Source organism: Anguilla rostrata, chromosome 10 (assembly GCF_018555375.3).
Source record: "Anguilla rostrata isolate EN2019 chromosome 10, ASM1855537v3, whole genome shotgun sequence".
In the NCBI taxonomy this organism is placed as follows: Eukaryota; Metazoa; Chordata; class Actinopteri; order Anguilliformes; family Anguillidae; genus Anguilla; species Anguilla rostrata.
In genome coordinates this window covers 19,561,887-19,587,173 of record NC_057942.1, presented here as the reverse complement: position 1 = coordinate 19,587,173, position 25,287 = coordinate 19,561,887, and the positions used below count along the sequence as shown (strand labels likewise).

At 41.4% G+C, this 25,287-nt stretch overlaps 1 protein-coding gene across 4 annotated transcripts in view; it reads right to left on the bottom strand.

Annotated features, from left to right (window-relative positions):
- Positions 1–25,287, bottom strand: part of LOC135265195 (astrotactin-2-like) — a 454,017-nt gene that overhangs the window by 344,725 nt on the left and 84,005 nt on the right. For all 4 annotated transcript variants that reach the window (XM_064354593.1, XM_064354592.1, XM_064354591.1 and 1 more), the window contains exon 3: positions 1,395–1,809. In XM_064354593.1, the coding sequence (XP_064210663.1) occupies positions 1,395–1,809 (415 nt within the window). The remainder of the gene's footprint in view (positions 1–1,394; positions 1,810–25,287) is intronic.

Here is a 25,287-nt window from a genome sequence, read left to right as displayed (position 1 = left end):
GAAAAAGAGTCGGAGTTCACACATTCAACTGCTGCAGCAGAAAAAAGGACTAAAGCCCGAATTGTTAAATTATTAAGAATAAAACTTTCCATGTCTCTGCATTTTTCTGTGGCCTGACTGGCTCACTATTGGCAAGATGTGGAGGTTACACTGACTCTCACATACTGACCAGGTAGAGAAAGACCCTTCAGGAAGCCAACATTAGCATCAAGTAACAGATTCCTCTTTATGGATTGAGGCTTGGAATCTTTCTTTTTCTATTTTATGCCTAATTTGCCCTGCTGGTGACACTGCATTGATGGCATCAGTAATTTTGTTTGCCATTCTTTTGATTTTGGCTGGTCCTTTCCACTGCTAACACCTTGTTAGCAGTGGAAACCTTCTAGCACGTTGAGATCTCTGATAGAAGCACCTCTATCTTTGAAATTGTGAAGGTTTTAGCAGCTATTTTTGGGAATTAATTTTACGGTTAAACAGCGAGGAACAATAGGCCTTTTTGGGGTGTTAATTAAGGAGTACAGAATTCACATTAATGCACATTCCCTTAAGCAATCAGCATTCAGGAATTTACACGGGTCGGTAAGAACAGTTTCTGGAGGTTGAACACTTTCACACAAACATTTTCCTCTAAAGAACAAATATGAAAGAAAGTTAAGAGAAGACTATGAGAATGTTCTGGCATGAGGCCCATTGGGTGCTAATCACTCTATTACTGACAGGCCCATTTTAATACACCACTGGTAATTAAATAACCAGACCAGTAGAGCATTAGGTCCAGTCTCAAAATAAACAAGTGGTAGTTGATTAAATAAATCAAGTCTATGTGCCATTCTTGATCAGGATTTTAGTTAAACACTGAGTCCCAAGGGACAGACACAGGTGCTTATATTGTGTCAGGAGTGGGATCTAAATCTCGAGTGAAACACAACTGTTCTGCCTGGTAGTATTGGTCTGTATATATCGACCTAATGGAGCAGATACTCTCTCTCACATATACACACACACACACACACGTACATTTGCTGTAACTCTGGAGCTAAGCAAGAAAAACAGCACACACATAAATACACAGACACACATGCATACACACACTTGTACACAGTAAATGCATAAACATGTATACAGACATGTACACACATACATGTAAAAACAAAACGCAAGTACAAAAGAACTCACGCACAATGACACGGTTTCCTACACTCAAACATTTTCTCTGTTATACACGCACACTCTTTCTCACACACACACACACTCACACTCCCTTTCTTTCTCACACACACTCTCTCTCTCTCACGTACGCACACACACACACACACACACTCACACGGCCATGCGAATGCAAGTAACTGAGGCTAGCAGTAATGCGCTGTAAGTTCAGTGCAGAGGAGGCCCACCTCTCTTGTTGTCCAGGCCCATTTTGTGATGCAGGTCCTCGTCCCCCAGGCCGCCTGGCGTGTGGCCTGCCTGCCAGCCTGCATCGGCGTCCCGCGCGCAGTCGGGGGTCTGGCTGCGCAGGTGGTCGGTCTGCTGCCGCTCCAGCTGCTCGTCCTCCTCGCAGTCGTAGTTGTCCAGGATGGGCGTCTCGCGGATGGGCATGCCGATGACGGAGCCGCACGGCTGCAGGCGGGAGTTCCGGAAGCTGTCGCGGGCCTGGGGGCCCAGCAGGACAGACGGGATGTAGTGGATCTCGTGCGTGGCCTCGGTGCTGGCGCTCTTCTGGGGCGCCCGTCTGCGCCTGCACCAGCGCCTCCTCGCAAACAGGACCATGGTGAAGAGGAGGATCAGCAGGAGCAAAGCAATCAGACCTCCCTGAAAGAGCGAGAGAGACATCTCTGCATTACATCGCCATTATTATTACTGCTATCACATTATTATTACTACTATTAGTACTACTTTATTGTTGTTAACAGTAATTGTTTTTGTTATTATTTATTTATTTTTTTTACTAAGAAAATGCCTCCAAGAAACAACAACAGAAGAAGGGCACAGATAAAACACTGGGAAGTACTAAATTGCTTCTGTAAATAGTGTTTCCATAATTTGTGCTAGTAGCATATGTATATAAGATATTGACAGGATTTCAGTTAATTAAACTTTTGTGTTGTTTGCTCTCACATGCCTTTGACTGCACATACAGTATTTTGGGATAAATCTACATAGGAAGATAGACCCTTTTTACTTATTTATTATAATCAGAATTGCATGTACATATTAGCGATTGTATTATATTTCGGCAACAATGTTTTTTTGTCCTGCCAATAAAGTTGATGAAATTAAAACTTAGCTGAAATGAGAGAGAATTGTAAAAACAGAGATCATGGGTTAGAAGTAAAAAAAGAGAATGATAGTAGAAGATTTAAATCAGACGTTACCCTTATCACAGCTGTATACTTTAGGCTAAGCTTGTGAATTATTTGTAAAAGTTTGATCCAGAATATGTTAATTGTACTATGTGTCGCTAAATGTGACACATTTTTCACACAGTAAAATGCCTAGTGTTAATTCAACTCTTAACAGAGTACATATGAGTCCAATAGGGACCATATTTCCTCTGTAAGAGATGAACTAACACCAAATATTTTACAGTGAAGCTTCCACCGGCTACAGAAATGCACACAAGCACAGACTCCAGATCTTTGCTGTTAATCTTTAACGTCATGTCTCCCACAGTCAGTCATTGTTGTCAATTATCATTGTCACTGTCGATCCTCATTATCAATTATCGCTGTCGCGGCTAAGTGTCACTGCCACATAAATCATCACTGGGTCCGTAAATCATCTCTGCCACTGTAAATAACCACTGACTCCGTAAATCATCACTGACACTGCTGATCACTGTAACTGCCACATCAGGGCCAGTGCTAATACAGAACAGGACTAACTGACTGCCCGGTGACTCATTTTGCTGAAGTACTGGGAATCATTCTGACAACCAGAGCTGGTTGGCACATTAACCAGTGTAAGTGTTTTCCTTGGAGAGATGGATTCAGTCGGCAGGATTTTCCCAATTTCATCTTGCATCCGGCAATGGCAAGACTGCAGAGAGAAAAGCAGAGGCGCCTGGCACCACACTCCATTTTGGGGTCTTCTGGACTGAACGAGAATGTAGCAGTAATAAGAAAGGCCTGCAAATAAGGTTGGACATTTCTAATTAGAGCAAGTTAACAAAATGGACGCAAGAATTTCTGGAAAAAGAACACAAGACCAACAGAAAAAGATACAGCTCCAATGCATCAATTAGACCAGCTGTATTCAGGCCACGATTGAGAATGTTTTCTTTCCCTAAATGTCGTAACTGATTTGTCAAATATATTTATATGCTCACGCACAGGCTCAGAGGCTGCTGTGCTCTTAAATCACAATTGCCATGATAGAGTAGTGAGCCTGAAGCATTCACAGTTTCTGTCAATCCGCCAGATTGATGATGACATCAGGTAACGGCAAGAGACTCCTGCCACTTCACTGCTGGCCCACAGCAAGAGAATAAAACTTTTCTTTTTTTTTGTTTTTAAACACCCGTCACGGGCTGGAGAAAGAAAGGCGACTGACGTGCCTTTCGGTCACGTCGCGTCTATTTCCGTGAGTACCCCCGAGCGACGAGGCGAACGTGTTATTAATCATGTTTTAGAATGCCAACTTCCCAAAATAGGAAAAACACACGTCCGTCAAAGATATATGTGCAAACTTCAGGACACCCATGAATCTTCTGACTGGCGGACAAGTCAGACAGGAGGAAGACATGCCGAACAAATGGGTTTATCAATCACTAAAAAACCAAAAACATAGTTTAAAGAAAATGAAAAGACAGTACTGGAGGGGACCGATCCATATCAGGACTTTTTTTAAGCCAAAAATGACAAGTAAGAAGCCAGACACTGTCGACGTCTGGTTATGACATTGTATCAGAGACGAATGGGTAGTCGGGAGGCATGTCCTGATAAAGACTGGATTCCAGCATGAGCCATGGATCATTTTATGGAATTCTGACTGTGGCACTGGCTGGTAGGGTGGTGAGAAGGAGCATTATTGGTTTAAGAGTCGGCTATTATCATTAAACTACCAAAAGGGACTTGCAATTTTTATTCTATGGAAGCGATGCCACCGTCTAAACCACTGCCATCAGCTGAGGTGCTTTTGGGGTAAAACGTATTCCCATTCTGGATAGTGCCACCAGGAACCACCTCAACAAAGTAGGGACAATGTTAAACAGCCTGCCGCCATTCTGTGGCAACTAATGTATTAGTCTGTGTGTTCTGAGGTGTGAAAGGGGAATGTTCAACCGGTTCCGTCTGTGCCAATCAGCACTGTTTAGCCCGAAAGTGATGAAAGTGTGTTTCTTGAGTTAACTTGGGAAGGCCTGCCCCTTGTAATAAATCATGCATCTCCGGAACAAGGCAAACAGTGCTCTTCTTTCCAATACTTGCAACAGAAGATTTAGTGCACGTTTGAGGGTAAAATGTTGCTTTTTATGACAAAATTACCACAGCAGGCCTGTGCTGTAGAGATACCCTAGAAGATGCCCTGGCTGTATAATGGACGCACACAGTGTAACCAGCTACTGGCAAAGGATGCCACCCCAACTGTGGACCAGTTAGACTCTCAATGCAATCTTCACCAACCAACTGTACTGAGCACAATAACTGTATACACTGAGTATAATAAACAAAGATTTCTTGTTTGAGTAAAATATATGTTTTTACATTGTAAAGTACATTTGTAAATTATTAGCATTTTTTGTGTTTTTTTCCCTGTCTATTTATTCTAATAATTGGTCCACATTAAGTTTCTTCTTAAATCATTACTGTACTAGTTGATTATGTTGATTATGCACTTGGACCGGTACTTCTCTCTAGGGGTTTCGACATACTTGTTCCTGGTTATGGTTATACACTTTGTTGTACGTCGCTCTGGATAAGAGCGTCTGCCAAATGCCTGTAATGTAATGTAATGTAATGTAATGTTAATTCCTTAATTGGTGCCCTGTGCTTGGAGGAACACTGTGAGCCACCTCCAAGGTAGATAATTGGGATGGGCTGATATGTGACTCCATCGGCTGTCTTCCTAATTGATTCCACCAAGAATGGCGAGAATAGCCAAGAGTGCTATACATGCAATCACTGTGCAGTTTGGCTGGTGGATGATACAAACAGAAGTGGCAGCTGGCATCACACGCTTTGGGTGCACAAATATGCATTTTAAATTGGGAAGGAAAAAACAAAACAGCGAGCTGGTGCTGAAGGACTAGAAACCGAGCGGTGTCTGGTTTGGGCCCATCATGTGCGCAAATTTCACAGGTTTCCACGCAATTAAACCGTTGCAAGCAACCCAGAGCCTCGGGTAACCAATGGCGTTTAACCTGAGAGTTTGGTTCCGTATACGTGCCTTTAGCGTCCTCCCTCGGGACCCACCGCATCCTGCCATGTCGCTGACAGCTGCTCAGGCCACATCGAAGAGAGCGGGAGTATAATTTCACTGCTCCTGTGCAGCTTGGGCTGAAAAGCCCAGGATAATGGGAACTTGCGGGATCATGGTTAAGTCAATGAAAATAAAACTGACATTGGCATAGTAAATAATAAGGGATGTAGCATTACGGACTAAAGGTTAAGAAGAAAATGTATTAAAGAATCCATGTGCTGCAACCATGCCCGAAGCATGTATCCGTCCCCACTCGTACTCACGCATGGTCTGATTCCCTCTACCACTATATCTTGAGTCGTTTCTCCTCACTCCACAAGGCCATCTTCAGTTTTTAACTCCAAATATTTTAATCCACTAGGGAATCATAGGGAAATTTCAGGATGTATAAAATAATAAAAAATTAATAACACACACACTCACACTTGCACAGGCACATGCACACACACAAGAACACACACACCTTCCCTCCAATGAAACTGATGGTCTGCTGTGAATGGCACAGTAGACTGCAGATTGCTGCCGGACCTTGGCTCGTCCATGCCTCTGTGTTTCCGTGGGAACGAGAGGGAACAGGCATAGGGCTTATGTGGAGGGGCCTCCCCACTGTGTGCCTGAGCTGATAAGGCCTTTTCACTCCCTCTCAGCATGAAGGTAAAGCATCTTGTGTCATGGCAGCTGACACCTAGCTCCCTCCTCTCAACCTGACACCAAATTACCAGCCAGAGATGGTCAGAGGTGAGAAAAATCTTACCTCTGCTGAGGTAGCAGTGTGTAGAATGAGGATTTCTGTTCAAGGCATTTGGGGTAATGTGATCCACACTTCAGTAGGATAAGTCAACTGCAACTCAGTAAAGTGGGCATGCATGCATTTATCTTCTTAAATCTTTTTAAACCGCATCTCCATCGTGAGAACTGTGTGGAAACGTGATGAGATGAGTGAAGCCTTCATTCTTCCATTCAATAGACACCAGCATGACTCCAACTCATTTTGGACAGTTAGTATTTGTTTGTCACCGTGAAATGTATTGAATGGGATAGAAGAGATGAGAAGAGATGATGGCATTTAATTTGAAGTGGAGCTTTCAGAGAAAAACAGCGGCAAGCATTTATTTTGAACAGACTGACTGGATTATTGTAATTCACTTCTAATAGGTGCCCCAGACAGAGCACTCAACAAGTTACAACTCAAAGGTCTACTTCTAGATAACCCAAAACCACATGACCATATCATTACAGTTCTCTACAAACTCCACTGGCTGCCAGTTAAATTCCGAATTCAATTCAAACTCCTCCACAACCTAGCTTCCTCGTACCTCTCTCCGACCCCCTGCTGAACTACTCCTCCTCATGCCTCTCTTTACTTGGTGATAGGCCATTTAGCTGTGCTGCTCCAAAACTATGAAATTCCCTTCCTTATCACATTTGCATGTCAGATTCTCTTCATCCAAAAAACAGCTCAAGACCCATTTATTTAGACATGCATACATGTAATACACATAACCATGCAAACACACACACAAACACACATGCATACATTTACTCTCTTCTTTTTAAACAAAAAAATACTTTTATTATTGTTTTATTTTTTCCCTTCATGAATCAGAGCTTTTAATTATAACTTAGCTCTGTTATTTTATTGCTTTGTTCTTTATATTTTGTACTGTGTGTCTTATTCTGTGTCTTATCCTGACCTTGGGTATCCTGAAAGCTGCTTCATAAATGAAATGTAAATAATGTAAGACATTAATATTATTATTATTATTATTATTGCCTAATAGGGGAGCACTCCGTCATTAAGCTCCCTTCCCCACTGTACACCTGGGACCGGCCTGATTCATAATACTATTTTCCTACTATAGAGCTGGAATCAGGCTGGCTCTTTATATCCCTTTCCTACTGCAGAGTTGGAACCAGGTTGGCTCATTATATCCCTTTCCTACTGTAGAGCTGGAACTAGGCTGGCTGATTATATCTCTTCCCTACTGTAGAGCTGGAACTAGGCTGGCTCACAGCACCCCTTGGCTCACAGCACCCCACTCCAGAGCTAGAACCAGGCTTGGTGGTTCTGGGTTTTTTCCACATTATTTTGTTATTATTATGGGATATGATTATTTATCTTTTTTTATAATTATTTCCCATGCTGACCCACATTAGCATAGTCCACTTTGGCCCTCATCTAGCTACAGGTAATCCTTGAGTCGAAATAGCTACTTCAGTTGGCATCAGCACTTAACAAAGGAGAGGAGCATGACAGAGTGGAGCAGGCCATCATCGTTGATCACATCAACTAAATAAAAAACGCATTGCAGTAAAATGAAATCCAGTTTTTTTTTGTTTTTTTTTTGGGAAAAAAGCAGTCAGCTTCTTGTCAGCAGGTACACAGCTGCAGTCAGAAAGATGTGTCTCATGCTTCTGATCTGCTTTGGTTATTGGAAATAAGTGGGAAAAGCAATCTTGCTGTGCTGGGTCAGCGAAAATGCAACCCCATCAGGTACTACTTTAGTTCCAGGGTTATATCAGAAAAGTCGGCATAACTGCATAATTGAATATAATGTGACAAAATAAAATAACTCTCCTGTTTATTTTCATGTTTATAATCCAGGGTGGTGAAATAGTAGGTTGGGATGGTGGCAAAGATAGGATTTGGTGGTGGTGTGGGTTGAGGGGTTAGGCAAGATGGGGGGGGGGGGGTGACGTGGGGGTGAGAGGTAAAGCCTGCATACTCAGCCATCTCTCTACTCTGCTCTTTGAGTTACAGCCAAGCCGTGGAGCTGAAGCAGCGCTAACGCTCATGCTGCTCTGCTGCCTGCTGCTGTCAGCCACGACCCAGTGCTGATTAAGCCGCCATGTCGGTGCGTCCGGGTGATGGCTAGATCACCTCCAGAGTCATGATGGCCGCCGATTGCAGGCTATGATGAAACCATGTGTGTGTGTGTGTGTGTGTGTGAGAGAGAGAGAGAGAGAGAGAGAAAGAGAGAGAGAGAGAGAGAGAGAGAGAGAGAGAGAGAGAGAGAGAGAGAGAGAGAGAGAGAGAGAGAGAGAGAGAGAGAGAGAGAGAGAGCATGCATAATTATTGATAACAATGCAATATTGGTTGTTTTTTTTAAAGAATGACTAAACAATGTAAGCAATATTATTGGGATGACAGGAATGCCATCCGCAAAGTTACGCCCCATACCAACAGAAGTAACCACAAAAGCCACAGACTCTCAGCCCTTAAAAACATTAACCTCTGATCTCATGTAAACAGACAGAATTCACAAACAACTTCACATGTCCACACAATAAAGCCGCAGACTTGGGTAATTTCATGTTTCTCCTTCTTTTTCCTGCCAATTACATCATCACAAATGCTCCAGCACCACAATAAATTTTTCTCCCGATTTAGCCACATCTGCCTGTGACAATATTACTCCTTGAAAATAGCCAATTGCTTGCACGATACTTAGATATGCACGCAAAATTGACATATAATACAAGGAAGTGCACACGTTTTTTAAAAACTTTGCAGTTGCCTTCTTTGGTCGGCTTGTAAGCTAACTTGTATAATAGGTAATGTATGAAGAAATGCACCTGCACCAGCCAAATACATAAGGTGCAGAGTGAAAAGAGGTGTTGAAACTTGAACAAAGAAACTTAACCTTGGCTACCAATTCGCAAACTTGGTATAGTGCTCCAGCTGTTTCACTACCTGGTATGGGAACTGCAGCGTCTCAGACTGCAAGTCCCTGCAGCGGATAGTGAGGACAGCTGAAAGGATCATTGGGGTCCCTCTCCCTTCTATTCAAGACATTTACACCAAACACTGCACGCGCAAGGCCCGCAGCATAGCTGATATTGTGGGCATTAATTAAAATATTCTTTCACCACTTGAAAATCATATTCTGTTATAGCAACAAGATACCCAAAAATAGCCCTAAAATAAGCCAATACAGCAGTTAAAACGCTGCTCACTGAATAAAGATATAAACAAGACACAGGTTTCAAAAATTATACCATGTCATTCTACAGTCAATATCTGGGACTAAATATTGAATAAATACACCACCATACCATTGGTTTTTACTCTGAGAGATGTCCCTTTCGAGACAGAGTGGTCATATATTGTCTTGGACAATCGATCCAATAGGTGACAGAATAACCTTTCTAACAATGTATAATGTTTTTTTTTTTTTATTTTACTTTTGGAATAGCGTTTTATAGCCCAGCGTAACCAAAAGTTTTGTCTCATTATCGCTGCATTATGCATTCATTCTGTGGTAGCAGTAGAAGACACTGCACCTGGTGAAATTTTATCAATGACTTTCATAATTTCTTGGAAAATACTATTATTCTTGAGAAATTATGAGCATGGCTGAGGCATATGTTTGCTGATAGACCTAGCTGATATACTGTTTTCTGGGCTAAGTTAGAACTGGGGAGCGACAGCATTCATTCTGTCACTGTCTCTATCTACTGAACACAGATAAGATTTCATCGTCCAAATGTAAGTGTTACTGCTGAACATATTTCAGTTATAACATAACATAACATAACATAACATAACATAACATAACATAACAACAGGAACAGGGCATTCAGCCCAACAATGCTCGCCATTTTCCTAACTAAATTAGTGCTCTGATTAACTACAGACTAGATAGTATTTAAAACTGTATCAAGACTAGTCTTGAAAATCCCCAGAGTTTCTGCCTCTACTACATGACCTAGCAAGCTATTCCACACATTGACTACTCTCTGTGTGAAAAAATTCTTCCTAATGTCTGTATGGAATCTACCTTTTGTTAATTTCCATTTATGTCCCCTTGTTCTACTAACAGAATCAACCGAAGAATCTCTGGTAGTTCACTTTGTTGATCCCCTATGAATTTACAAGCCTCAATAAAATCACCCCTGAGTCTCCTTTTACAAAGCTTGAAGAGATTAAGCATCTTAAGTCTTTCCTCATAGCTTTTATCTTTCCTACCAGTAATCAATTTTGTTGCTCTTCTTCAAACTTTTTCCAGAGCCTCTATAATTATCTTTCTTGTAGTATGCTCCCCAGAACTGCACACAATACTACAAGTTTGGTCTAATAAATGTATTGTATAAGATAAATATAACTTCCTTGGATTCCTTGCACAGTCTTGTAGTTAAGAAGTTTCACCCGGTCAATATTACTTAAATTTTATCGCATCTTGTTGAAATTGACTCGTCTAAAATGAAAAATTCTGGCCATAGAAGAGGCCTTGTTAATTTGTCATAATACATCAAATCTAACTGCAGAATGATCACTAGTTCCAAGAGGCTCAATTACATCTATGCTACAAATTCTGTCCGGATCATTACATAGCAATAGATCCAGAACTGATTTCCCTCTGGTGGGCTGATTGACACACTGCGCCAAAAAAGGTCATTTATAACATCAAAAAATTCTTCCTCACTTTATATATGTTATTTTTGAAATTGAGTGTCTTTAAATAGATTAGTGGTATTTTAGAATAAGGATATTTCACACTGTAACGTAAGCGTTCATTGTTTTGCTAAGTAGTTTGTGTTTAATGCACTGGATGTGACCTCAACTGGAACATTGCCAAAATGTGGTGGATGGCTGAACATTGTTTTCATGTCGTCCCATCCTCATACAAGAAAACATTACATACTGTAGAGTACAGAAATTCATACAAGAGTTAATGATTACACATTTGTTTTTGCATTATTTTTTAATCTGATGTCAATGTTTCATCGTAAACCTTCATAAGGGGCTCATTGATATGCTTTATAATAAATAAAAAGCATTTTATTCATTTTCGGAGAGATTTTGGATATGTTTCTGGACCCCTAGATATTTTAGACCACTGAACTGATGGAAGGCTTGTAATTCTCACTTGAAAATTATGCAACAGTGAGTTTATTGAGTTAAAACAGTTGATTTGTAGTGAAATACGTGAATATGTTGTGATTTACAGCAATGCGTAATTTAAATATTTTGGATAGATTTCATTTCATTGCCTGACCAATTTCCTTTGTGGCACTTTATTTCTTCCTAAATTATGAATATAAACTAAATGGTACAAATGTCTTGCTTCAATTAAGCCATTTTTCAAGTCTCTGTGATGCTCACATCTGGAGTTGTAAAGCTTTAAATAGGTGCCCTCTAAATGGGCAAGGATTGGCCAGATTTGGCATATGCGCTAAGGGGTTAATAAAGCACAGAGCCCTAATCAGAGAAATATTTGTTGTTGTTCATTTGCCCATTTGAAAAGACAAGTCCAGAAGACTATAAGTGCTTACAGTACAAAAGGTCCTACGTACAACCAGGCCATAGGCTGTCTCCTCTATCGGTAGCGCTTCTCAAATAAGTACCGGAATATAAACATTGAGAATAAGAATGTAAGAAACCTTGTGTGACCTCCACAAGGCTAATTAAATAAATAAAGAACAAGGCAGGTAAGTTACAGAATAATATACACACAAAAACAATGACAATTGACAAAGTCACAGTAGTCATACATATACAGAACGGTCAGAGATATGGTTTTATATTGAACTCCATGTTAAGCCTATGAGTAAGAGTATTTAAATGGCGAACCCAGTATGCGTCACGTCTGAGGAGGACATTATTCACCATATCACAATGTGCAATGCATATGTTTAGGAAAAGTAAAAAAAGGTACAGCTGTAACACTTTTTGCATTACCACACAAAATCTATTGATAGTAAACATCAGTTTTCTACATGGGCCTCATTTTGATATCAATATTTTTAATGGCAGGTCTATATTTTGCAAGTATGAATTAATGACTTATAGACAGTGCTTTGTATGCATAAGTAACGTGGCATTTTTGTAAGTTGAAAACAGATTTGTCCAGATTTACTGGCATTCAGCAGATGCTCTTCACCAGAGCGACTTACAGCTCAAACACTTGTGTAACAGTCAGAGATCGAAGTGCTGTATTTTTAGTGTAGTCCCACGAGAGGCAGTCAATTCAAAAAGTGCAGACTCAGTTGACGACTTGTCGACTTCTGTCGATCATGAATTTCAGTAATATAAACAAGAACAAAACTGCCCCAATGAGCATTCAATTTCATTAAATGAACAAAAGCAAAGAACCACAGGAAACAAAAGCCGCGTTTCCACCAAAATTACCCGGAACTTTCAGTCCCAGGAACTACTTTACCAGGAACTAAAAGGTTCCTTCAGCCAATGGTTGTCTGCGTTTCCACCGGGGTCTAAAGTACCGCGAAGATTAGGCAAATTAGCCCACTGACGTTGTCGTCGGTCCATCTGTCATATGATTTCTTCTGTAACCCCATACTACCACCGAAGTAGCCTACATTATTTTCTAATAACCGGGACAGCCCGGAGGGGTTTATTCCACTTATATACAACGGGTTACCAACAATGACTATATATGGTTACTTTTGTATTTATTGATTTTCATATATCCTCTCAAACACATTCATTAACAGCAGAAAACATGCACACGTTGTAAACAATTTGCTGTTTTATTACTTTCTCGTCGTTAATTCCATATAGGCTAATCGCAAAATGACAAGAATAGAACGAAAACTCGGACTTGCGTGAAAATGTAAATCAGTAGTGGTACAGCCACCGTTTGCTTTCCTTCGAAGTTACTGCTAGCCGAGCAGCGATGTGTGCCCTCCAGATGCGAACCATGCACCAAATGAGTCCAGTCTTCCTGGTCTTTTCGTGGAATTGAAAAATGGCAGTAAAATTGAGTAAAATTACGACAGTCTGAAAAAGCTAAAGGGAAGATTACTAGAATTAACCTGTTATTTTACCCGGATAAAAAGTGCGGGAGGTGATTTCCAGTTTGCTTGTACTGTATCACCAATGTTAATTATGCAGAATTACCGCATACCTCACATAACTGTATCAAACGTTTTGAGTCAATTACAACGGGCTAACAAAGAAAATCCGGAAGAAAATATTCAGCAACCGAATTAATCCGTTTGAATGTTTTGGTAGCCTACGTAATATGCTGTCCCAGCACGAATGCTTAGCATTTTATAAAACGAAAACTAAAGCAAGAAAAGAACAGAAGAGCACACGTTATAATTCCAAGACGTTGATAGGCTATAACCAAAAGTAGGCTACTGCGCCGCATAACATACAAGTTTGATTTGAAGTTATTATGAAAATAAATTGGTTTGCCGCTGCATATTTTCAAACATGGCGGGTAATGGCGGAAAATAAATACAACACAAATGCTACGAGTACTCGACCAATCAGAAATGTTCAGCGCTGCAAGCTCCACCCAAAAGGTTCCTGTACTTTCGGAAAGTACTACCCCCCGAGCAGGAACGTTTTGGGGGGTAAAACAAAGCCCCCAGAACTAAATTTAGACCCTAGTTCCTGCGGTGGAAACGCACTGAGTTCCTCAAAAGGTTCCTAGTTCCGGGGTATAGTTCCTGCGGTGGAAACGCGGCTAAAGTATCACTTGAAAAAGTTATACCTAACCATGTCTTTGGCAGAGGTAAAAGAGCTAGAGGGGGGCGAGGGGGAGGAAGTAAGATGTAGTCTGAAGAGGTGGTTGATGTCTGATGTCCTGATTATCCATATTAACTATGCTCGGCAGGAAAGTCAGTTAAACGCTTGCTAATGCTAGCCTTCCAGTCGCTGATGCTTTCAGTAACTTACTAATCTATTTAGCAGAGACTGGCAAGCTAATTTATAAAGCCAACTGAAAATGGGGATTTCTATGATGACACAAGAAGATTAGCAAAAATAAGTACAGTGTATTTGATTATTAGCTATGTATGTAAACCATTTCCACTATAAAGTAAATTCAAAGCATAATAAAGCTCCATCTACAAAAGATTATTTTATGCAAGTATAGAAAATCCTGCTTTGAGGCGGAACTTATATTTGCAACATGAAATGTGGAAAGACAAAATTCCATATAAATGTCCCCCTGAAATTATCTCTTGTTTAAAAGTAGATGGGGAAAGGTTAACCAGCCAAATATGTAAAGTACTATGTTTGTTTGTACCCCAACTTGTAAAGAAAGAAATGTGGACCTGACCAAAAAATACAATGGAATTTGCTAAATTATGAGTGATCTGATTATTATTTTTACTGAGACTCTCTGCTCCGTATGGCTGCCCTTTTTCTGAGCCTGAAGAAAGTGTTTTTTCTATATGCCAATCTATCTGCCTGTCCTATGCCAATATCAGCCAGTAGATATCTACTGGATATATTTTTCCTCTTGTGTGCTCCTGCAGATCATTCTTCAAACTGAACTTCAAGCTGCTCAAACCGTACAGCAGTTCAAAGGGGGGCCCTTTCACAGAGGGACGCTCATTAATGCATCGACTTGTCCATTCAGTCGTTGCCGTCAGGTGCATGCGCCTTCCTTTCTACTTCCTGTGGGAGCCCGGAGTGACGGCGGGCGGCGATCCAAAGGCGGCCCCTCCCCCCAGCCCCGAGCACGCAAGGAGCGTTTCGCATCCGATGGGCGGGATGATCGATGCCTACTCAGCGACATCTCTGTTGCATTTTAATCTGCGCCAGGGCTCTTATCTGTCAGCTCTGTCTGTGCTTCCAAGCTGCAAATCAGGCGGAAATAATGTGGGGGGAGGAGGGTTTGTGGGGGTAGAGGGAAATGAACCCGTGAACGGAGCATTGGTGGAGATTAAAATATGACAAAAGATGAAATATTGCACATTAATTGTTGAGGAAGGAAGAGGTTGGAGAGATGTATGCTGCAATGCATGCGGCCTGCTTCCGGCCCCTCCCCAGGCGGCACTCATTGACTGATTCAGAAAGGATAAATCTGCACGCATTGGCTAGCTTGCTAAACAAGTCACCTGAGGTTAGAAGCATGGACAAATCATGAATATGGCAGACTAGACTATATTTCTAGATATACATACATGACATGTTGGCTTCACAGCTACATGAGCTGCATATAGTGGATTTTTTTTTTTTTAAGTAAACATTTAATGCAAAAATACAAAACAAAAATGGCTTAAAAATAGCAAAAAAACATAAAACATACATAAAATACATAAACTAGAAAGAATGCATCTGGATAGTGCAGACCTCTGCTAAGGCACAACAATCTTCACTTGCACGAATGTGGACAGCAGATTTCTCAGAAATCCAGTCATTACTTTTCGAGATATGTTTGGTCAGATGTTGGCACTGGTCATGGGGCACCAAAATCAGTATCTTCTGTTTGGGAGCATGCATGTGCACAGCTTATTTAATGGCAATCTGGCCATTACTTTTCAAGATAAGTCAATCACAAAATGGAGGTGAGACCTGATGGTGGCACTAAAACAAAGGTCATGCAGTCACCAGAATCAATAGGCTTCTTCCTCTTGGGAACATGAATGTACACAACAAATTTCATGGCAATTTGGCCATATCCGTTACGTATGTATGGACAGACGGACGGACGGACAGACAGACGGATGGATGTCATTACATAACCTCCTAAAAAATGGCTTTCAAAAACATAACTAGGAATGTCATTGAAGCTGAAAGCATCTTAAAATAGACCCGTACACCATATGCATATATGCACTCCAGAAAGAAATAATTAGCAGCCTTTCACTAGGGCTTAAAACAAAGAGACAGATTTGCAGGAAAACTGCTGTCTCTGCCAGCGCACCTCACAAAAGATTCACACATACACACACACGCATGCACAGTTGTGCATGTGCACACATATGCTTACTCATTTTCCTTTTCTCTCACACATTGTCTCTCTCTGAGTGACCAGTCTGTCCATGTGATGCAGCCAGATATTGAGAGTGGTCAGTATGTGTGATGTAGATGCAGGCAGGTACAGAGAGTGGTCAGTCTTTGTCATATAAACAGGTATGGAAAGTGGTCCGTCTGTATGATGTAGATGCAGGCAGGTACAGAGAGTGGTCAGTCTGTGTGATGTAAATGCAGGCAGGTACAGAGAGTGGTCAGTCTTTGTGATGTAAATGCAGGCAGGTACAGAGAGTGGTCAGTCTGTGTGATGTAGATGCAGGCAGGTACAGAGAGTGGTCAGTCTGTGTGATGTAGAAGCAGGCAGTTACAGAGAGTGGTCAGTCTGTGATGTAGAAGCAGGCAGGTACAGATAGTGGTCAGTCTGTGATGTAGAAGCAAGCAGTTACAGAGAGCGGTCAGGCTGCCGTGCTATTGGCCCTGCTCCACAGGTGCTCATCCCAGACAGAGACAGCTGAGTTCAGCTCACTAAATGGAACACGCTACAAACGATCACCCTGCAGCTCAAGGGAAGGTGGACCACAGAGGCAGTGAGCCACAGTGAAATACACACTGGACTTCCCAATTCCCATCAGCACCTGCCAGCTTCAGTAGTTTGACTTACCTAACACACAAGGGCATACCAAAGCGTCATCGTAGCTGAATACAAATAACCACTATAAACATGGATTGACATGTTTTGCAGATGTTGTAAATAAGACTGCATAATAACAAAAAAAATGTAAATAAATAGTAGGACCCTAGATGTCACCCCTCTGCACTACCGTAATGCTCAGTAAGGCCAAAAATACCATCCTATGGCCTGGTAAAAACACACAAAACGATCTGTCCAGTTAACCAGGGTCAACCACGGTCCCATGCACACACCCCGCACCCAGCACGCCACCGTGGACGAAAGGTGAAATGTAACCTCCGCTGTTTCAGTAGAATTAAATAAATATATAAATAAATACTGCTGGGTGGTGGGAATGGAAAGGCTGTTGCCCAAAGCAGAGGGGGCTGCCCTTTGTCTGTTACCTCTGGGCTCTGGTGGAGAACAGAGCCTGCTTTCAGCGTTAGCTGACAGGCCCCTGCGCTGGAGCGTGTGTATCCCCCGCACTGTACTGCTATGCGGATCAATAAGGCCCGACCTTTCCACCCGCTCCCCTTCCCACCGTTTCCTGTTTATGGATTGCTTTTGTTGACGAGCCTGCCTTGTATTTTGACAGAACGATACTGTACTTCAAGCTTTTAAAAAAAAAAATTCCTTTCTTTCCTTCATTTTATTTTGAAAGTGAACCATGGGAAAGGAAAATGGGGGAAAATGGCTTTTCATGCGTCACACATTTGCAGGGCACTGCGTGGAAGGACCTTCTTCATGCTGTAATCCCGCACACTGAACCACTGCAATAACAATGCTTCATTACAAATAAAGAAAATGGCTAAGCCTGTCAGTAAAATGTGAAGTGAGTTCAAATAAATGGAGTTACAAGTTGGCAACCCCCCAGTCCCCAAGAATATGCAAAATTTTTTAAAACTTTTAAATATCCCAGTATCATAATACCAATATTGATCGCATAAATCCATATTACATACACAGTCTAAAATAATTAATAATAAAACAGTGATCAGATACGTCAGATAATTAGCAAAGGAAGTCTTACGGATTATTATCTAATGTTTCGTGGCGTGACTAAACAATGTTTTTTTTTTTTTTAATCGACCAAGAATGGAAAATTGTGCAAGGACAGTGACAACGCAGCGATTCTGACAAGTAAGGGCATTTTGCTGTCACCTTCCTCAATGTGATATTCAATTTGCGGCACTCACGGGGAAAAGTTGGTGTAAAAAGAGTTTGCCCGGACCTGCGTGTGCTTCGATTTATCATGCGAAATTAGAGGGCTGACACAGAGGGGGCGTGAAATGCAGAAGCAGCATTTTTCCTATTAGAGCAGCGGCACCGGTCTAATTCCGTCTGTTTCGTGGCCCACGCCAGCACGCGCTCACGGGCTCACTGAAAATTTTGTAGACGATTGGACACGCCTCTCTAGGTTTGGAAAGAGTGCTTACGTGGCCATGATATTTTTAAAGGTTTCGGTAGAAACTGATGGTAAGCCGTAGGGGTAATGCAAAAAGAGTTCACACATTAAATCTTAATACAACTATAGATCAACCAAAGAAAGAAAATCCTCTCATGAGGAGAAGGACCCACTCCCAGAACAGGGCATTTTAATATACATTTCACATTACTTCAAACTTTCGTACTTTACTTACATTTTCACACTAGTTCAAAAGTTATTTGCCTAATGAATTTGAACAAGAAGGAGATGTACACTAGCAGTAATTACAATAGAATAATTAAAAAAAAAATGAATACATGCATACTTAAATACATGCAAATATAAATATTGCACAATATACAACATGTTCAAGCATCAACCTCCACCTGCCTCATGGCGGATATCAGGTATGGGTGTGTCAGCTACCCTGTTTTGAGATCCACGCAATACACAACCATAACTGATTATTATTATTCAGGTAAAAAAGCACAGATAAGCACATGTGCACCAAGTCATAAAAACAATGAAAAAATAAATGCACGTTCAGGCAAAGTTCTCACACTACTCAAATTCAAGACAATAAACAGCTAGAAAAGTGAGCATGAACGTAATGGCTTTGGCACTGATGATGGTTAGCATGAGGACGGTGATGATGGTATTGATGATGACGATGATGAAGATGAGTGCATTGCTTTATTCTGATATGAAGATTTTAAGTAAGATGTTTAGTAATCCTACATAAATAGATAACAGTGTAGAGACATCTGCATTTCTAAGACAAAACTCAGAGCCCCGAGAAAGCTGCTTTCATGGCCTGTGACTTTAAAGTAACTCAGCTGAAAAAGATCTATTTACAGAACCGGTGTGGATTCTACTTCAGTCACAGACTGATGGTGTAGCACCTTACAGGTAACAGGAAAATACGAGTCAGCATTTCTCTCCTTGGTGTTACAGCATGTGTGTGTATAGGGACTCATGGTATCACTGCCCTGGCTTATAGAGCACTGTGTGGTAAAGGTGTGACCCAGTACTGAATGGGCTGTAGAATCAGAACCAAGCAATGTGGTCCATCATCTGTAAGCAAACACTCCTTATTGGGAAGTATCATTTATATTATATCAAATCTCTTACACACACACACACAGACATACACACAAATTAAGTGGAAAAGTTGAACTGATTTCCCAAAAAGGCGAATGCATGTGGGGGACATGTCCCTGGGTTTTTGGAGGGGAGCACCCATCAGACAGAGAAGGGATCTAGGCGACGGTCAGATTAAACACCAGAGAGAAGCCTGCCTGCCTTTCCCCTATCTCACAAAGTTCCCAGCTCACTGTGCTGACAGATAAGTTGTATTTGTCTTGATAAACATCCCTGTTGCTTTGTTCTTTGGAGAGCTCTCCATGGAGATCCGCACTTTTAACATTTTCAATTTGCTTCAAGAAAAAAGAGCAAGAACAGAAAAAAGTGCCGCTGGGGAAAAAACAAAAACAAAACACTTTCAGCAAGAGAGGTGGATGGTGGAAAAGTGATGTGGACAGAGACAAAGCAATTGACAGGTTAAAAAAAAATCCAGATTACAGAAAAATTACAGAAGTGATTTTTTTTTTCAGTTTTTTCAGTTCTGCTACTTCTGAAAGCCATAATCAGGAAAAGTGTGAAATGACAGTTAAAAAGGAAATGTGCAAAAATATATCATTATTAATGACTTTTCATGAATAAAAGAAAGGTGCAACATTGTCTTAGAAAGGATTAAAAAACTATTAAGTTTAAACATTAAACAAAATGCAAAAATATAAAAACATGAAATAAGCGATTGTGTTTCAGTCCTACAAGCTGTCCTTAGAATGCCTTTTTGGTAGCACCTTGTCTTGAGGACAATGTCTCGCTATATCTCGGGAGTAATAAATGCATTCTAATTGTAATGTTCTCTTCCTGGGGCTGGGACCTCTCCCCTCAGGAGAGGGGAGTCTTTGTGTTCAAGGGCACGTGCAGATGCAGAGGGAGGCCAATTCTACTCCTTTGACGGAGTGAGAACACGATAGAGCCATTGATCGAAAAGCAGCAAAGTACAAAGCGAGCAGCTGCTCTCTAACAGTGTAAAGTGCAAAAGTTTTTGTCACCGCGAACAAAACCTACAAAGAGGTTATCCTCCGCTACACAGCCCCATCAGCATCTGTGTGGTGCACGCTGTACTCCTGCTGCGCCCCCCCCCCCCCCCGACCGCAACCTCTGTTAATGGCGAGCAGCTTCCGGTTTGGATAAGTTCAGTAATGCTATGGTAAGGCTTGTCAGTTCCATGGAGAACACCAACCAGGCAGCTGGCAAGGTAGCTATGCTGTTTTTTTTTTTTACTACTCCAAATTTTATTTCAAAAATGCTTTCTTAGAATTTTCATCAGATAGAAAAATGAAAGTGACCTCGTTTGTGTTTGCAAACAAGTAATGTTTTTTGTATTACTATGAGCCTGTCTACTGCAGATATCATTTGGTTTTCTTTATGGCAGATGTCAGTTCATTCATCACAAGGTTTGCAGGTAACCGTACTACTCCTTGGTTCCCATGCAACAGTGATGATGCCATAACAACACAAACCGGAGCTACCAAGATAACATAAGACAGAAACAACCTTAAACTTAAACAACCTTAAACAAAGCCAAGGCTCTGCAGAAGAAGCCATTCAATTTTAGGGGATAAATCCTATGGAGTTATTCTACTTTAATAAGACTTGTACAAAGAAATTATCCACTTATCTTGCTTCATTAAAGATGTTAATATCTGCTTCTCTGAGGAAGGAAAAAAAGCCAAACATCATGATTAATTTCAAATTCAGAATTCTAAAATAGCTGAAAGGCCATGATGCTTTGCTGAAGCTTCATGTGTCAGTGTTTGTGCACAGTTTGTATGTATATGTGTGCATGTGCTTTGTTCAAAGCATTCTGTGTGTGTGTGTGTGTGGGGGGGGGGGGGGGCAGCATCACATTAATATTCCTTCTATATTCCAACTGAAAAACAAATAAGACTCAGTTCCACTACTGTGCTCAATTCTCAACCCTGGATTCCCGCATTATCAGATATTAAACAAACACACAATAAAGAACTGTTATATTCTCTGTGGATTGCAGGAGCTCTATCTGCCACATTCAGCTGCCATTTTCATGCCCCAACTCCCCACTGATGTGGACACAAGCCATTTCTCCATAAAAAATCACCCTATCCTGCAGTCAATAAAGTGCAAATTCACCTTGCATTTTTTTTTGTTTACCTCTCCCAGAATGCATCCTGGGCCACACACATATTGATTATGACCATTTTTTTCTTTTGAGATGTCAGATCAAAGGATGTCTTGCAGCTTGTTTACTGGCTCTACATTCACTTGTGCAATTGTGGGCCTGCAGTGGATGCTTACTGTTTTGGATGTGAGACTCTGAAAAAGACCCTGGGAAATAAATACACCTCAATGTAAATAGAAGACAAAGAAAGGGAAAGCTCAGGCATTGTACCCTTCTTAAAGGAGCCTTCCACAAAATAAATAAATAACGTTTGCATTGTGGTGTCACAAGCTGATGTTTTTATGAAGCCTTTTTCTCCCATTGGTACCGTGGTCAACTCAAAACGACCCCAAAATATATATTTGAGGTGTATTGCTGTTTGAGCAATATGCTGTCTGATGTCCACAAAGTTTTAAATCCTGCTCCCAAAACATGACTTATTGGTATTCCAAGGCTGGAAAATAATAGAATAGAAGACTATTGAAAATCTATGTTTTCTGGCTCGTGGCATAAGTGCCGCATCTGAATTCTGTCTCATTACTTTTGTTACACTTTTGTTACACTTGGGCTGGTCTCAGATGGATAAATCTCTTTGTAATCAACCACTGCCAGCCTCTCTTTGTATTTATCTTCCAGACTCAGAAAATAAAATTAGCATAGAAAAAGGAAACTCCAAACTGCCACCTCACAGCACTTCTTCACAAAGCTGCACACTGCTACCTCACTACTCAAACACACTACTCCACACTGCTGCCTCACTACTCAAACACACTACTACACACTGATACCTCACTACTCAAACTCATGACTCCACACTTCTGCCTCACTACTCAAACACACTACTCCACACTGCTGCCTCGCTACTAAAACTCACAACTTCACACTGCTGCCTCACTACTCAAACACACTACTCCACACTGCTACTTCACTACTCAAACTCATGACTCCACACTGCATCCTCACTACTCAAACTCACTACTCCACACTGCCAATTCACTACTCAAACTCACTATTCCACACTGCGACCTCACTACTTCACACTGGAACCATACTAATTCATGGTTAACTCACTACCCCAGATACTTCATCACCTGACTACTCCACACTACCACCCCACTACATCTTCTCGTAGTCTCCTCGGCCTTCCACATCCTTTCTACCTATGACCTAAAATCTTCATTCTCTCTCTGCCTCTACGGAAAAAACGAAGGCACTGTGACACAAAGGACGGCGGCCACAAGTTTTTACGTGATGATCATGAAGACGTTTGCGCCCAGACACAGCCTCATCGTTTCCACCACGGCCGGAACAAACTAATTAATTGTCGGGGTTCCTCACTTCCGGCATCTGGGTGGCCACGGGCAGATGGTCGGAGAGTGGTCGGCCCTCTCCTTACCGACCCACACTTCCAAGCACATAAATCAACAGCCTCCTTAATTTAATTATTGTCCAGAGTGTCGACCCACTGTTGAGGGGCGCCGCTCCAACGAGGGGCCATTCCGTTGGGAGGGAAGCCACGGGAGACGCTGTCCCGCTCGCCAAGCATTCCGAGCTCCAAGCAGAGTGCTCTTATTTTCTGCAGAGCCCTCAAAAGGTGCTAAATTGTGGGAAATGACCACAGTTTCGCCATCTGCAATGGGTGCACTGCAGCACAGGGAGTTAAGACATATATAAGACATAAGATGTAAGATAAGACATTTTACATTTTCAAGCTGAATCCTCCACACCACCAATGCTTTCTCACTATAATTAAAAGTAGGTTATATTACAGCAGTAGTTTTTAAGCCTGGTCCTGGAGTACCCCTGTGTATGCTGGTTTTTGTTCCAGCTAATCTCGTGTTTAATTAAGGTGATTGAAAGTGTGTTCTTTAAACCTTCTTAACACAATGTTGGTTTGGCTCATTACCATTTTCTTTGTCTTCAAAAAATTCAAGCCCAACCTGATGCGACTCAAGTGAGTTGAAGCCCGAGCTCGGCCTGGCCCGAGATCACATGTATTTGACTACGCCTGAACCCGACCCAACTCGAAAAAAAACGTGAGTCCGCGATTGCCGGAAAACAGGTGTGCAACTTGCATAGGCACAGACTGTGTGTACACACATAGAGCAATGAGGAGGAAGAGGAGAGCAGGAGCCAGATTGAGTAAAACATGGGCTTTTGGCCCATGATCAAAAACTCTCAAGGATGCACTCAGTGAAACAAAATGCATTATATTAGAACATCCGCATGTATTATACCATCATGTATATGTTTTGTTATTGTTAAAACTGATCACTTTTGCTTTTAGCAGTTTCAGCCACAGTAAACCAATTTTGCCAAAAGCAAGAAATTAGATTTTACATTTACTAATGTAATTAAAGTTTATTAAAGTCATGATGTAGGCAATAACATTTTTAAGATGTTTTTCATTTAAACAGGATTAAACTTGTTTAATGTTGTGTTGTTTGATTATTCTTTAATTCGTTAATCTTTGGATTCATGTGGTTATTATTGGCCTATCATTATTCATCACACAGCACATGATACTTGGGCCTTTCTGTGTGGAGTTTGCATGTTCTCCCCGTGTTCGCGTGGGTTTTTATCTGGGTAATCCAGTTTCCTCCCACAGTCCAAAGACATGCAGATATGCTAATTGGAGACTCTAAATTGCCCATAGGTATCAGTGTGTGAGGGAATGGTGAGTGAATGGTGTGTGTGCCCTGCAACAGATTGGTGACCTATCCAGGGTGTATTCCTGCCTCTCGACCCTGACCAGGAATAAGCGGGTATAGATAATGGGTGGACGGCTAAATATCATTAACAACCAGTGAGTAGCACTGTTGCCGCACAGTAAGAAGGTCCTTGGTTTGTAGCCCAGCCTCTGTGGAGGTTGCATGTTCTCCCTATGTCTGTGTGGGTTTCCTCCAGGTACTCCTTCCACTGACATGGTAGCTTAGGCTAATTGGAGAGTCTAAATTGCTCATAGGTGTGTGCGAGTGAGTGAATGGTGTGTGCGCTCTCCGACTGACTGGAAAACTGTCAGGGTGTATTCCTGCCTCTTGCCCAATGCATGCTGGGATAGGCTCCAGCACCCACCCCCCACCCCCATGACCCTGACCAGGAATAACGAATGGACTTCTGACTGTCCCTTTTCCTCCTGAGATCAGCACAATGGACAGTGCTCACATGTAAAAATGAGAGTTAAATACACAGATAGACAGATTTTTATTTTTAATTTTTTTTTTACTGTTTGGCCCATGCCCGATCTGACCCAAATCAACTATAATAGATTCTTGGCCGTTGGGCTTGGGCTGACCTTGAGGACGCTACCTTGAACTCTTCATTTTCCATGTATGGTTTAGTATCAATGACCAGGTGTACACATACAGCATTTAAGACTTCACTGATTTCAGATGTAGGTCTATCAATTATTTAATTAATGCAAAAATGTAATCTCTTCCAAAATCAATCATTCACCACGGCACATAACAGAAAGTGAAAGCATTAGGTGACTAAAAATTGACCTGACTGGCTGAATGTCCTTACATCAATATGGAATATTAATTCTTTTAAACATGAATGTCTTTCTGATAAGTGTCATTGAGAGAGTAATCATCTCTCATTAGACCTCAAAAGTATCTAATTAAAAACAATTAACAACTGCTAATGCCTCAGGAATTGCAATAAGGTCAGCATACACAGGGGTACTCCTGGACCAGGGTTGAAAACCACAGTGTTAAAGGATGAGTTGTGATAAATTAGAAGGCCTTACAGTGATAGGGGAGTTTCAGGAGAGTCTGAGCATGAACAGCAACAAAATTCTGTTTTGAAATTTGCCGCATTCCTATATT